General features: G+C 40.6%; 1 protein-coding gene and 1 long non-coding RNA gene across 6 annotated transcripts in view; one reads left to right on the top strand and one right to left on the bottom strand.

Moving 5' to 3' along the window:
• LOC144220803 (uncharacterized) overlaps window positions 1-14414 on the bottom strand; it is a 38474-nt gene that overhangs the window by 17624 nt on the left and 6436 nt on the right. For 2 of the 5 annotated variants that reach the window (XR_013331866.1, XR_013331864.1), the window contains exon 1: window positions 1065-1299. The exons of 1 other annotated variant lie outside the window; for it this stretch is intronic. This is a non-coding gene — a long non-coding RNA (uncharacterized LOC144220803). Of the gene's footprint in view, window positions 1-1064; window positions 1391-14414 lie in introns of those variants that run through there. 2 more of the 5 variants (XR_013331865.1, XR_013331862.1) reach the window with 2 other exon arrangements.
• ATP5MC3 (ATP synthase membrane subunit c locus 3) lies at window positions 1319-4765 on the top strand. Its single transcript, XM_077751152.1, has 5 exons — window positions 1319-1407; window positions 1594-1703; window positions 2868-2945; window positions 3477-3670; window positions 4356-4765. Exons 2-5 carry the CDS (start codon window positions 1665-1667, stop codon window positions 4468-4470), a joined length of 426 nt encoding a protein of 141 aa, XP_077607278.1. The 5' UTR covers window positions 1319-1407; window positions 1594-1664; the 3' UTR covers window positions 4471-4765.

Genomic DNA, 14414 nt, shown 5'->3' with positions numbered 1-14414 from the left:
TCATGGGACTTCTCAGTTTCCATAATCACATGTGCTAATTCTTCCTAGTAAATAAATAGATAAATCAATAATTAATTAATCAATTAATCTCCTACTGGTTCTGGTTCTCTGGCAAACTCTGATGAACACATAGCATTGTTTATTCTATGTTAGACATCACAGGACACTACATACTTCAGGTAAGAACTAAATACTTAGAGAGTAAATGAACAATCTTTGAACTGCACGTGTGAATTTACATGAATTCTCTCTATTTTATGGCGAAAGATTGAGCCTAAAATGATTAGCTTTCATGTGATTTTGAACCATTTGTATTTGAAGTTGGATCAGCGACACATTCTTATTCATTCTTCAGGTTTTACTTCTGAGAGCTTCTCTCCAGGGTTGCTGCTAGATGATACTGAACTTCCGTGCTAATGCCCCATGCCAAATCTCTAGGCAGAGTGGTCATACTCGCCTTCGACTGGTCATACTACTAGATGTTTAATCTTTTATGTTGACTTGCATCACTTCCAGTAGTCATTTGTTAGAACTACTAAGTAAAACTTACAGAACTTTAGATCTACCAGAAGTTCAGTAAGAGTCACTTTTTTTTCTAAGACATGTCTGTATTCATCAAAGAAGATGTGTCCAAAGTTACCAAAGACAAGTGTTAAAGTTGGGTGGGTTTTGAAAATACTCATACTTTCCTTAGTCCCATGAAATCCATTACATCCCTTAATTTTTCCAAACATAGAGCTGGGAGAAAAACTGACCTTCCTTACTTTACTAAAAGGCACCTTTGTACTCAGTCACAAAACTTTTTGATCTATTCATGTGTCCATTCCTTTCTCCCAGTATTTCTAAGTCAGGTCTTCTGTCGCCCAAACGATTAGCCATACTTCTGGAATACTTTTCCAGATTCCTTTAAACAAATGTGCTTTGCTGGGACCTAATTTCGTCGGCCAAGGAGTGACTGAACTCCTTCCCCACGCACGCACACAGTCCAGTTTCACAAAAGAGGAGACTGACCGGGAAGAGAGCCTCTCCTATAAAAGAAGTAACAACTGATTAAAAGGCCAAACCTCACAGGGTGTCAATTGATCCTCCGGCAGGCTCAGATCAAAAGGGAAACAACCTGTTCAATTCTCTCAGCCAGGGCCAGTTGTCCATTTCTTCTTTTCTGTTTCTCCTTTACCAGCCCCTGCCCGCCAGCCCACCCGTATGCAAGTGTCTTTGTCCTTCCCAACCAGTTGCCAATAAAGTTGTTACAAAGTGACCTTGAGCGGCTTCCCTACGGCCCCTTTTCCCCCGCCTTCTCCATCCGGGTGCCGCGGCGCGGATAAGAGCCGGACCGCGCCTGCGCGCCGAGCGCCACTCCTTCGACCTCTGCCGCCGGAGCCGCCGCCGCCGCCACCTCCCGGGAAGGTAAGCGGCGGGCGCGAGAGCCGGGCCTGGCCGGAACGGAGCAGCGTCCGGCCAGGACCCATTCATTCTCCCGGCGCTTTGCTGGGCGAGGGCCCGGGCCGATGGCATGCCAGGGAGCCCGCGGGACGTGGGTGGGAAGGGCAGGTCCTGGAGGGCACTTGACCTTAAGCCCCTTTACTTCCGCAGAGGGGAAGCAGGAGAGGGGCCCACGTCGCCGTCCACCCAGGTCCTCCAGCCGCGCCGCCCAGAAGACTAAGATGTTCGCCTGCGCCAAGCTCGCCTGCACCCCCGCTCTGGTGCGTAGCCCAGGCTGGGCCGGGACGCGGAGGGCCGACCCCTTGGCCTGGAGCGTCCACGTTGTTGAATGGGGCACGGCACACCAAGCTCTGGGGACAGCTCCCCCCTCACCTCTTACCCTCTCTGCCCTCTCCTTCCTTTCCTTCTGATCCTGGGGCACCTTACTCGGCTCCTCCCCACCACTCGGGCGGTGGGAAGCAGCCGCGGCCTAGTTGTCAGGCTTCACTCGCTGTAGGTCAAACCCTCCTTGCCGCTAGCGCCGGAGCGGCCCCCTCCCCCACCGCCTCGGTGACTGTGGGGTTAGGGTCGGCGCGAAGGTTGGGGTGCTGTTAGGGATGCAGGGGGCCCCCGAGGCCTGCTTGACCGCATTAGCGTTCTCCGTTGCCTATCTGTAGGTCAAACTCGCTGCTGCAGAAGGAGGGACTTTGCCTCACTCTGTGTGGGCGGAGGAAGGTGGTGGAGGAGTCGAAAGTCTTTCTTCCTGCCCCTGGCTGTCATTTCCATAACCATTTTGGAGGCTTTAGGTGAAGTGTGGGGGGTTTGTCTTAGAGAATCAGGTCTTGGTTCCGAAGGGATTTTCTGTGACCTTAGTTTAGTGGACACTCAAGGGCAGAGACGCCGGACTGCAATATGTTCCTTATGGTCAGATTATTTCCCCGGTTATCCGTACACTGGTACAGAATTGCTTAAACTGCTTTTTTATTTTATAATTAACGGACATATAGGAATATCTTGGAAGTTGTGGGTCTCCTATTAACTGATGGGCTATTTTAAATGACAGGCTTTTATAGCAACACTGATATACTTGTTGGTGCACTTAAATTTACTGAAGAATGTGGCATGTTTATTGCTGCTTCTCTGGTCTGAATTGTGGCACTAACAGCAATTGAAATTTTAAAAAATGTTCTCTTTTAACCAATTGTTCTTGTTTTATTCAGATTACTACCAATAGATTATGTACCACACTTTAATTAGCAACTTTAAAACTATTAAAATACCTTCAGGGACTGAAAATAATCACACTGCAAGATACCAGACAATACAGTAAAGTCATAACCTTTCTGATTCATTTTTGCTGCATGCTTTTTTAGAACTCGTGGTACAAGAAGGGTCATTGAAGTCTTACCTACTCTTAATATTTGGATTATATTTTTCATTCACAGATCCGAGCTGGATCCAGAGTTGCATACAGACCAATTTCTGCATCAGTGTTATCTCGACCAGAGACTAGGACTGGAGAGGTAATAGTAGCAGTAATAGAAATTATGTAACCTCACCAAGTAAATTCTATGGTTTTAATCAAAAGGGAGGAAAAACCTCATTTGTGAATGGTTTGAGAGCAGTCTTTTCCCACCCTTTTATCAAAATATAGTGCAGAGGATAAGCCAATGAAAGAAACTTGTGTATCCAAAACTTATCTAGCTGAGTTGTCCAAGAAATGTAGTCAGTATGTATATCTAAATGTGTGGTTTTAAGTCCCCTATATTTAAGATGACACTTGCTACAGTTAATTGAAAAGCCTGCCCTACTAAAAAGCATATTCAAATATGCTGTCTCTTAATTTGCAACAGCTTTATACAGTATAGATATTGTTATCCCTATTCTACAACTTTGGAATTATCCTAAATTCTTGATTTTTCCATTGTGTCACACCACCTCCTATTCAAACTCAGTTACAAAATAGAAGAGTAGCAACTATTTGACAGGATAGTAATTAACATAGCTAATTGTGGTTACTGGTCTGACCTTTGCCTTTATTTTCTTTTCTCTAGGGCTCTACGGTATTTAATGGGTCCCGGAATGGTGTGTCCCACCTAATCCAAAGGGAGTTTCAGACCAGTGTAGTCAGCAGAGATATCGATACTGCTGCCAAATTTATTGGTGCAGGTGCTGCAACAGTGGGAGTGGCCGGTTCTGGTGCTGGTATTGGAACAGTCTTTGGCAGCCTTATCATTGGTTATGCCAGGTAATTTCTATCACCAAATAAGCTACTTTAAAAGAGCATGCTTGACATAGTTGGAAACTTGGAAAACTAGTCAAATAATAATAGCTACTTTGTATGAAGTGCCATCTCTGTCTTGCTCTTGTATTTTGAGGGCTTTGCATGCATGATCCCACTTAACTCTCACAACATCCCTTGGGGATATACTCCAGTTGACCTGTGAAAGATGAGCAATGCAGAAATTACCTGATTGCCCAAGTAGCTAGTCAGTGTCAGAAAATAAATTTTAATTCTGACTTCAGAGTCTGTACTCTTGATTGTGACACTATATTGGGAATACAGTTAATGCAGTCCTTAAAAGTATCAACTTCCATTTTATTTAAGACCTTATTTCTAAACTGTTAGATCTTAAGAGGTACAGAATATACTTTCACAGGGATAGCAACTGTTTCTGAACCCCTTAAAATGGATGAAGACTAACCAGTTATACTGACACAAAATTTGCTTCCCACCTTTTCCCCATATGATTAGGATTGAGGAGAAAGGAATATCAAAGGCAGAAATAAAAGAGAGCTGGGCTAATACTTTTCCAGGACTTACCCAGTTTACAAAGATCCCACACTAATGATATGATTCTTTAGCATTTACCAAACATACTGGAATTCAAATAATATTTCAAAGTAACAATTATGTGTTGTGTCTCTTTTAGAAACCCTTCGCTGAAGCAGCAGCTGTTCTCATATGCTATCCTGGGATTTGCCTTGTCTGAAGCTATGGGTCTCTTTTGTTTGATGGTTGCTTTCTTGATTTTGTTTGCCATGTAACAGAAATTACTGCTTGAAATATTGGCATTCATATTAATTACGGATGTAATTCTGTGTATCTTACTGTGACTCCGAAAAACTGTAGTATTGGTGTCATGGAAATGTACGTTATTTCCAAGGTCATTTCATTAAAGGTAAAAACTTTAATTTTTGCTGTGATTTGTACTTAACCTAAATTTAGACCATCATAAAGAAGAATATGCATTCAGGCCGATGCTGTACAAGTCAGAGGAAACTACAGCAGTCGCCCCGTGATGAAAAAGATCCAATTTCATTAAAATTCTTTTATATAGCATTCTGCATATTGTAATTTATAGGTCTTTTGGTTATTCATATAAAGGAGAAGTATGTGTTTTCAGCTTCTATGAAACATGATAAATTAAACCAAAATAGTTAATTGCTTGAGATGGTTTTGTGTTTTTAAGAGCTAACACAAATTATAGGTTCTAATAATACCTAGGAGCAGAATGACCTTCGAAGACTAACTGGACTAGTCTTATGCAGCTGGATCTAAAAATCAAAATGTCAGCTATTTAGGAATTGAGGTCTTGTTAAACTGGGTCTGGGAGTGGTTTTTACTTTTCAGTTATGTCTCACATTTAACAATTAAGTGGCTATAACAAAGTAGAGTTTCTAAGAAGAAAATCTAATTAGCATCTAGCTTCTTGTTTGAACAAGGCTCTCATTAAAAACCAAATAGCAAAAAATAAGCTGAATTGGCTATATTTTTAAAGCCAAAGGTTGCTAAAGCATGGGTTCTCAATAGAATTTTGGGATGCTATTTGATTCAACAGTTTGTTTCTCATACTACACAGAGTATGTTAAAAAAAGAATACTACACAGAGTATGTTAAAAAAAAGAATACAAAAATTGTATGTGTAGGATTTGATGTCCAGATCTAGGGAACCAGCTGTAGAAGGACAAGGTATGTGCATCACACAAGTGCCACTACCTGTCCTTGGAACTTGATGTATTTTATGTAATTTAGTCCTTGGTGACAACCCTCCATAATTAGGGAGAAAAGGTGAAGAGAAAAATAGGCCTAGAGGGGTTAATTCCCCAAATGTCATAGTCATTAAGTGGTGATGTCAGGATCCAGACTCAGACCTTCCTTGATTCCAAAGCCCATGCTTTGAATTTTTTTTTTTTTTTTTTTTTGGTATGTTTATGTTAGGGATGACAACAGAAAAGCTGATTTGGGAGAAATTGTTTTGTTACAGAATTTAAAGCACAAAATGGAAGCATAATTTTACAGACAGCCTTGTGGGCTTGAAAAGGAAAGGAATGGTGTGTGGTGCAGAGTAGATATGAATAGAAGCTGTGCAGAGCAGCAGTAAGAACCCAGCTCCAGATAGTAGCTTGAATTTGTAGTGAACCTTGTTAACCTAGTTTTATGACTCCCCAGTAATGTTGGAAAGTTTGTTAACACAAACTAATACAGAGCGGTGAGGGTTATTCAGATTTGGTCATTGACAAGAAGAAAGGACAGGTCAAAGAGGCTCAAAGCAAACAGCAAGCCAGCGCATCGTTTTCAACAGGCTGACCTGTGAGCTTCAAACTGGGTAAGAAATGAGTAAAGCCACGATAGGAGTGACAAGTTGGAATGAAAGAGGGAGGTTCAGGGGATTCTGGAAAGATGGAGTAGGAAGCACAAGGAATCTTAACCACCTACACAGCAATTGCACTGGCCTATCTGATAGAACTATTTGGAACTCTGGTCTATTAAACGCTTGCAACTTCCGAAGGAAGGCCTGGTCTGTAAATTGGGGTTAATTTCAATTTCAGGTCTTCATAGAGTAGCAGCTGCCAGCCGCCAGCCCCAGTCCCAGGGCAGGCCACTATGCACATCTTCCTGGAGCAGCTTACACACAGCTTACGGGAGCCAGGGTAAGCCAAAAGAACCCTGCCCTCCAATACTGGTTATCAATGCTTTTATCACAAATTGCTACTTCTGGTTACAGAGGTACAGATAAGAGGAAGGTGGCCATTGTTGCCTTACCTCCCTTAATACCTCCCTTAATTGTTGCGAGCTCCTCCCCACTCCCAACTGAAGTGACTTCAGGGGATTTAAAGAGCTGGTATCCATTTCCACCCTTGTTTCTGTTTCCCCTTTTGGGAGCCAGACACTAAAGACTAGGACATTTAAAAACAATTGCATATACAGGGAAAATTTGAAAGTGACCACTCGTGTCCAAGAAAAGACACAGGCTCAGAAAAGACCTGAGAAAATAAGTTTACACATCAGGCTAATCCTTGGCAGAGATTATCTACAAGGATTTTTTAAAAAAGGATAATCTGATTGCCAGAGATACATATTATTCAGATGTCTAGTTTGCAACAACAAGAAAATCACAAGGCATTCTAAAAACAAGAAAGTAGGGCCCATTCTAAGGCAAAATAAATAGAATATGTGCCTGAAAAAGACTGATAGCAGATCTCTAGATGAAAACTTTAAAACAACCATCTTAGAGATGAAAGAACTAAAGGAAGAGGTGGCATAAGTTTAAAAAATAATATATGAACTTCATTATACTAAAACAGCACAGAGGTGCAATAATCAAGAGTGTTAATGGCATAAAGAAAGCTAGAGTAGACCTAATTGGATAGAGAGCCCAGAAATAAAGCCTTCCATATACAGTCCAATGAGTCCATTTTTTTTAAATAAAATTTTTAAATGTTTTTATTTTTGAGAGAGTGTGAGCAGGGGATGTGCAGAGAAAGAGGGAGACAGAGAATCTGAAGCAGGCTCCAGACTCGGAGCTGTCTGCACAAAGCCAGATGCGGGGCTCGAACTCATGAACCGTGAGATTATGACCTGAGCCCAAGTAGGATGCTTAACTGACTAAGCCATCCAGGTGCCCTCAGTGAGTCCATTTTTGATAAGAAAGACCATTCAATGGGGAAATTGATAGACTTTTCAACAAACGGGGCGTGGGAAGCTGGATATCCACGTGCAAAAGAATGGCATTGGACCCTTATCTAACAACATATACAAAAATTAACTCAAAAGGGATGTAAGACCCAAAATTACAAAGCTCTTAGAAGAAAACAAGGCAGGGTGTCGGGGTGGCTCAGTCAGTTAGGCATCTGACTCTTGATTTCGGCTCAGATCATGATCTCATGGTTCCTGAGACTGAGCCCCCTCCTTGGGCTCTGCACTGACAGCTTGGAGGCTGCTTGGGATTCTCTTTCTCTGCCCCTCCCCCACTGGTGTTCATGTGCATGTGAGCACACGAGCTCACTCTCTATTTAAATAAATAAACTCTTTCAAGAAATGAGGAAAAGGCAAAAGCTTCAGGACACTGGATTTGCCAATGGTTTCTTGGATTTGAAACCAAAGACAGGCAACAAAATAAAATTAGATAAACTTAATATGAAGACTTTAAAATTTTGTGCAGTAAAAGACAGCAGAGTAAAAAGACATCCTACAAAATGGGAGAAAATATTTATAAATCCGGTATCTGATAAGGGATTAAAAATATCCACAATATATAGAGAAGTCGTAAATCTCAATAAAAACACGATTTAAAAATGTTCAAAGGACTTAAATAGCCATATCTCTGAGGAAGATATTCAGATGGGTGACCAGTACATGGTGGTGTGGTCTGAAAATGTGCATGGTATGATCTCAATCTTTTTGTACTTGTTGAGGGCTGCTTTGTGACCTAGTATGTGATCTATTTTGGAGAATGTTCCATGTGCACTTGAGAAGAATGTATATTCTACTTTAGGATGGAAACTTCTGAATATATCTGTTAAGTCCATCTGGTCCAATGTCAGTGTCATTTAGAGTCATTGTTTCCTTATTGGTTTTTCTGCCTAGATGATCTGTCCATTGCTGTAAGTGGAGTATTAATGTCACAATTATGGTATATATTTTTAAGAAGTTTATGTTTGTGATTAATTGGGTACTTCCATGTTGGGCCATAAACATGTATAATTGTTACCTCTTCTTGATGGATAGACCCCTTAATTAGGATATAATGCCCTTCTTCTTCTCTTGTTAGAGTCTTTGTTTTAAAGTCTAGTTTGTCTGGGGCACCTGGGTGGCTCAGTCAGTTAAGCAGTGGACTTCGGCTCAGATCATGATCTCACAGTTCATGGGTTTGAGCCCCACGTCAGGCTCTGTGCTGACTGCTCAGAGCCTGGAGCCTGTTTTGGATTCTGTGTTTCCCTCTCTACTCCTGCCCTGCTCATGCTCTCTCTCTCTCTCTCTCTCTCTCTCTCTCCTTCAAAAATAAATAAACATTTTTAAAAAATAAAATCTAGTTTGTCTAAGTATGGCCACTCCAGCTTTCTTTTGGCATCTATTAGCATCATAGATGGTTCTTTATACCCTCACTTTCAATTTGCAAGTTGTCCTCAGGTCTAAAATGAGTCTCTTGTAGGCAGCATATAGATGGATCATGTTTTTTTATCCATTCTGATACCCTATGTCTTTTGATTGGAGCATTTTGTCCATTTACATTCAGAATGATTATTGAAAGATATGATTTAGTGCTATTGTGTTATCTGCAGTTTTCATATTTGTGGCATATCTCTGGTCCTTTGTAGTCTTTGCTGCTTTGTAGTCATGCAGGGCTGGTTTAGTGGTCATGAACTCCTTTAGCTTTTGTTTGTCTAGGAAAGCCTTTATCTCTCCTATTCTGAATGATAACCTTCCTGGATAAAGGATTCTTGGCTACATATTTTTCCTATTGAACATTTCCTGCTACTCCCTTATGGCCTGCCAAGTTTCAGTGGACAGGTCTGTTAACTACTCTTATGTGTCTACCCTTCTAGGTTAAGGACCAATTGTCCCTAGCTGCTTTCAGAATTCTCTTTTTATCTTTGTATTTTGTCAGTTTCACTATGATATGTCATGGTATTGGCCTGTTTTTGTTGATTTTGAAAGGAGTTCTCTGTGCCTCCTAGACTTGAATGTCTGTTTCCTTTACCAGATTAGGGAAGTTCTCAGCTATAATTTGTTCAAATAAACCTTCTGCCCCTTTCCCTCACTCTCCTTCTGGAACTCCTCTAATATGGATATTGTTATGTTTCGTGGAATCACTCAGCTCTCTAATTCTCCCCTTGTAATCTAGTAATTTCCTTTCCCTCTTTTTTTCAGATTCATCATTTTCCAGTTTTATCTCCTATTTCACCTATTCTCTCCTCTGCTTCTTCCATCCTTGCTGTCACTGTATCTAGTTTATTTGGCATCTCATTTGTAACATTTATTAATTCATCATGACTAGTTCTTATGTCTTTGATCTCTGCAGCAAGAGATTCTCTGTTGTCTTCTATGCTTTTTTCAAGCCCAGCTGTTAGTCTCATGGCTGTTACTCTAAATTCTTGTTCATGGGGTTCCTGGGTGGCTCAGTCGGTTAAGCATCCGACTTCAGCTCAGGTCATGATCTCACAGTCCGTGGGTTTGAGCCCCACGTCAGGTTCTGTGCTGACAGTTCAGAGCCTGGAGCTTGCTTCAGATTCTGTGTCTCTCTCTCTCTCTGCCCCTCCCTGTTCGCTCTCTGTCTGTCTCTCAAAATAAAATAAAGACATAAAAGATAATTTTTTTAAATAAATAAATTCTTGTTCATATATATTGTTTATATCTGTTTTGAGCAATTTTCTGGCTGTCATTTCTTGCTGAATTTTCTTTTAAGGAGAATTCCTCCATTTTGTCATTTTGGGTAACTTTCTATCTTTTGTGTATTTTAATAGCTTGTTATATTCCTGTACCTGCAAGAACTACTCTATTAAAAAGGGGTTATATACAATCTAGGGCCTGATGCTTCAGGAAGTGTTTTTGGTGCATGTTGCAGGCACTCAGTTGTTGTGTTTTGGCTGCTTTAGCCCACTGGTCAGCCCTCTGCAGAGCTCCTCCTTGCTTACAGTGGTGTTTGGACCTTCAGCCAGGGTGCTTTGATTTGTTCATTGAAGTAACCCTAGAAAAAAAGGGGAAGAAAAGGGGAGGACCCTGATCCCATAAAAAGAGAAAAATGAGAAGGGAGGAAAGAAGACCAAACAGAATAAAAAACAAAACTATAAGGCTAAATTCAGAGAAAGAGAAAGGAAAATAAAGAAGAGATAGAAAAAGTGTGAAAAGAATAGAGTAAAAATGCCTGATCAAAGAAGCAAACAAAAATTTATATATATGTAGATATATCTATATAGCTATTTTATATCTATATCTATATATAATAATATATATAATAATATATAATATATATAATAATATATATCTTATTTAGATATATCTATNTTTCCAGTTTTATCTCCTATTTCACCTATTCTCTCCTCTGCTTCTTCCATCCTTGCTGTCACTGTATCTAGTTTATTTGGCATCTCATTTGTAACATTTATTAATTCATCATGACTAGTTCTTATGTCTTTGATCTCTGCAGCAAGAGATTCTCTGTTGTCTTCTATGCTTTTTTCAAGCCCAGCTGTTAGTCTCATGGCTGTTACTCTAAATTCTTGTTCATGGGGTTCCTGGGTGGCTCAGTCGGTTAAGCATCCGACTTCAGCTCAGGTCATGATCTCACAGTCCGTGGGTTTGAGCCCCACGTCAGGTTCTGTGCTGACAGTTCAGAGCCTGGAGCTTGCTTCAGATTCTGTGTCTCTCTCTCTCTCTGCCCCTCCCTGTTCGCTCTCTGTCTGTCTCTCAAAATAAAATAAAGACATAAAAGATAATTTTTTTAAATAAATAAATTCTTGTTCATATATATTGTTTATATCTGTTTTGAGCAATTTTCTGGCTGTCATTTCTTGCTGAATTTTCTTTTAAGGAGAATTCCTCCATTTTGTCATTTTGGGTAACTTTCTATCTTTTGTGTATTTTAATAGCTTGTTATATTCCTGTACCTGCAAGAACTACTCTATTAAAAAGGGGTTATATACAATCTAGGGCCTGATGCTTCAGGAAGTGTTTTTGGTGCATGTTGCAGGCACTCAGTTGTTGTGTTTTGGCTGCTTTAGCCCACTGGTCAGCCCTCTGCAGAGCTCCTCCTTGCTTACAGTGGTGTTTGGACCTTCAGCCAGGGTGCTTTGATTTGTTCATTGAAGTAACCCTAGAAAAAAAGGGGAAGAAAAGGGGAGGACCCTGATCCCATAAAAAGAGAAAAATGAGAAGGGAGGAAAGAAGACCAAACAGAATAAAAAACAAAACTATAAGGCTAAATTCAGAGAAAGAGAAAGGAAAATAAAGAAGAGATAGAAAAAGTGTGAAAAGAATAGAGTAAAAATGCCTGATCAAAGAAGCAAACAAAAATTTATATATATGTAGATATATCTATATAGCTATTTTATATCTATATCTATATATAATAATATATATAATAATATATAATATATATAATAATATATATCTTATTTAGATATATCTATATAGCTATTTTATATCTATATCTGTATCTATATTATTTATATTATATTATAGCTATATAATAGCATTATATATTATATAGATATCTATAATATATTATAATTATAATATGTAATTTAATAGACATTATATTAATAATATTAATAAATATTAAATATGCTATATATATCTATAGCTATAAATATTATATATAGATATAAATATAAGATATAAAAGAAAAACAAAAAATTAATAGTTGTCTGCTGGTGCCTGGGACCAGTAGCCATGCTGGTCTGGAGGAGAGGTAGGCTGCCTCGGGTCAGTCCGCCCCAGTAGATAAGCAGTTGCCAGGCACAGAGGGGCAGGTGTAGGTATAAGCGGGTCTCACCTCCACTGGGGGTTGCTGTGTGGCTCACCAAGTCCCACCATGTTGATGTTGGAAAGAACAATGGCAACACCCCAATCTGTCCTCCCCTGACCGGGTATCTCAAGCCACACTGTTCAGGCAGCCCCCAGCCCTCACAGAATAGCATGGGTGTCCACCTTGCCCTGCTCCACAGGTCTCCAGGAGCCTCCTAGGTGCTCGGATGGGATTCAAAACCCTAAGTCTTCAAGGACCCTGCACTGCGTGACCCCTGTTCTGGTGTAGCGCCACTCAGCTCTGCTGATAAAAGGCATTTGGCTGGCACCTGCAGGGGCTTTTGGCCTTCAGGAGGCGATAAACCCTCTTCACACAGTACTCTAAGGGGACTGCTCTTTTCCAGTGTGCCCCTGAGATCGCTCCTGTGCCCTGCGCGGCTCCTTCCCCTGCCAGCACACCCACCCAGCCCCATGCACGCAGCCCCAGCTTCTGTGCGAAGAAACTTGCACACTTTTGAAACCTCTGAGTTTCAGCTCCTAAGGCTGCAAAATTGAAACTGGCACCCTCCATATGTCTTATTCCCCACTCTGTGGTCTGGAGAGGCTTTCCTCTTGTGCCAATTCAAAATCGCAGTTTCACAGCCTTTCTCTTTCTCTCCCTTTTGTCTTTCTATAGAAGAGCTTCCCTCCCCTCTGTGCCTACAGCATTTTCTCTCCCCCAATTTACATACATACACCTCAATCCCACCAAGCTGTGTCCCTGCAGCTGTGGAGATCCTACTGCCACTTCTCAGATTGATTTCCTGGGTGTTCCAAGTGATTTGACCTCAACACAGCCATGTTTGAGGGATGAGGAAAATCCCAGTCCCCCTACTTCTCCGCCATCTTAACTCTGCCCCCACTGACCAGTACATGAAAAGATGCTCACCATTACTAATAATTAGGGAAATGTAAATCAAAGCTACAATGAGATACCATCTCACACCCTACAGTATGGCTACAATAACAACAAACAAAACAGGCATTGGCAAGGATATTGGGGAATTGAAACCCTTGTGCACTGTTGGGAGGAATATGAAATGGTGCAGCTGCTGTGGAAATCAGTATGGTGGTTCCTCAAAAGTTAAAAATAGCATTCCCATGAGATCCAACAATTCCACTTATGGGTATGTACCCTCAAAGAACTGAAAGCAAGGTTTTGAAGAGATATTTGTACACTCATGTTCATAGCAACATTATTCACAACGGCTAAATAAGGCAGCAACCCATGTGTCCATCAATGGATGAATGGATAAGCAAAATGTGGTGTACACATACAATGGAATATTTTTTAGCCTTAAAAAGGAAAGAAATTCTGACACATGCTACAATGTGGATGAAGCTTGAGGGCATTATACTAAGTGAAATAAACCTGTCACAAAAAGACAAAATACTGTATGATTCCACTTATCTCAGGGAGGTAGGGTAGGCAAAATCATTGAGACAGAAAGTAGAATGGTGGTTGCTAGGGGCTGGGGTGGGGAGAAAGGGGGAGTATTCTAATTTAACTGGTATGGAGTTTCAATTTCACAAAGTGAAGAGTTATGGACATGGATGGTAATGATATTTGCACAACATTATGAATGTATTTAATATCACTGAAACATAAAATGGTTAAGATGGTAAATTTTGTTATGTGTATTTTATGAAAAAAATTAAAAATCAAAAAAATGGACCTAGAACAGTCAAGGGCCCGAAGGGTGCAAAACAGCTTGAAGAACCATTTCAGTAAGGGCCAGTAAATAGACAAGAAATCTAAAGAACTTCAGAGTGCAAGCTCTTGAAGGTAAGTAGGCCCAAGGAATGAAAAAAAATTGCTGAGTGGCTAAAGTTAGGTAGACATGAATGCCAGGATGCCTGGGTGGCTCAATCCATTAAGTGTCTGCCTTCAGCTCAGGTCATGACCTCATGGTTTGTGAGTTCCAGCCCCACGTCTGGCTCTGTGCTGACAGTGCAGAGCCTTCCTGGGATTCCTTCTCCCTCTCTCTCTCTGCCACTTTCGGCTTGCTCTCTATCTCTCTCTCTCAAAATAAATAAAAATAAACTTTAAAAAAATGAATGTCACTGAAGTTTGAGGAAGGATAAATGGGAAATATGATTCGAAAACCAAAAAATTATATATTCATAGTACTACTGTTTTAAATTCTATTTGGTACTTTTAGCCAATGTGGTTAGGTTTGGGTGTTAAGTGTTTGGGAGAAGA

Source organism: Crocuta crocuta, unplaced genomic scaffold (assembly GCF_008692635.1).
Source record: "Crocuta crocuta isolate KB4526 unplaced genomic scaffold, BGI_CrCroc_1.0 scaffold219, whole genome shotgun sequence".
In the NCBI taxonomy this organism is placed as follows: Eukaryota; Metazoa; Chordata; class Mammalia; order Carnivora; family Hyaenidae; genus Crocuta; species Crocuta crocuta.
The sequence above is the reverse complement of the archived record's forward strand: the minus strand, read 5'-3'. Positions and strand labels throughout refer to the sequence as shown.

Bases quoted from the DNA above. Each gene is read 5' to 3' on its own strand.
- ATP5MC3 (XM_077751152.1), top strand. From the start codon at position 1,665: ATGTTCGCCTGCGCCAAGCTCGCCTGCACCCCCGCTCTG. The intron at 1,704-2,867 runs GTGCGTAGCCCA...TTTCATTCACAG, and splicing joins TCGCCTGCACCCCCGCTCTG to ATCCGAGCTGGATCCAGAGT. The intron at 3,671-4,355 runs GTAATTTCTATC...TGTCTCTTTTAG, and splicing joins CTTATCATTGGTTATGCCAG to AAACCCTTCGCTGAAGCAGC.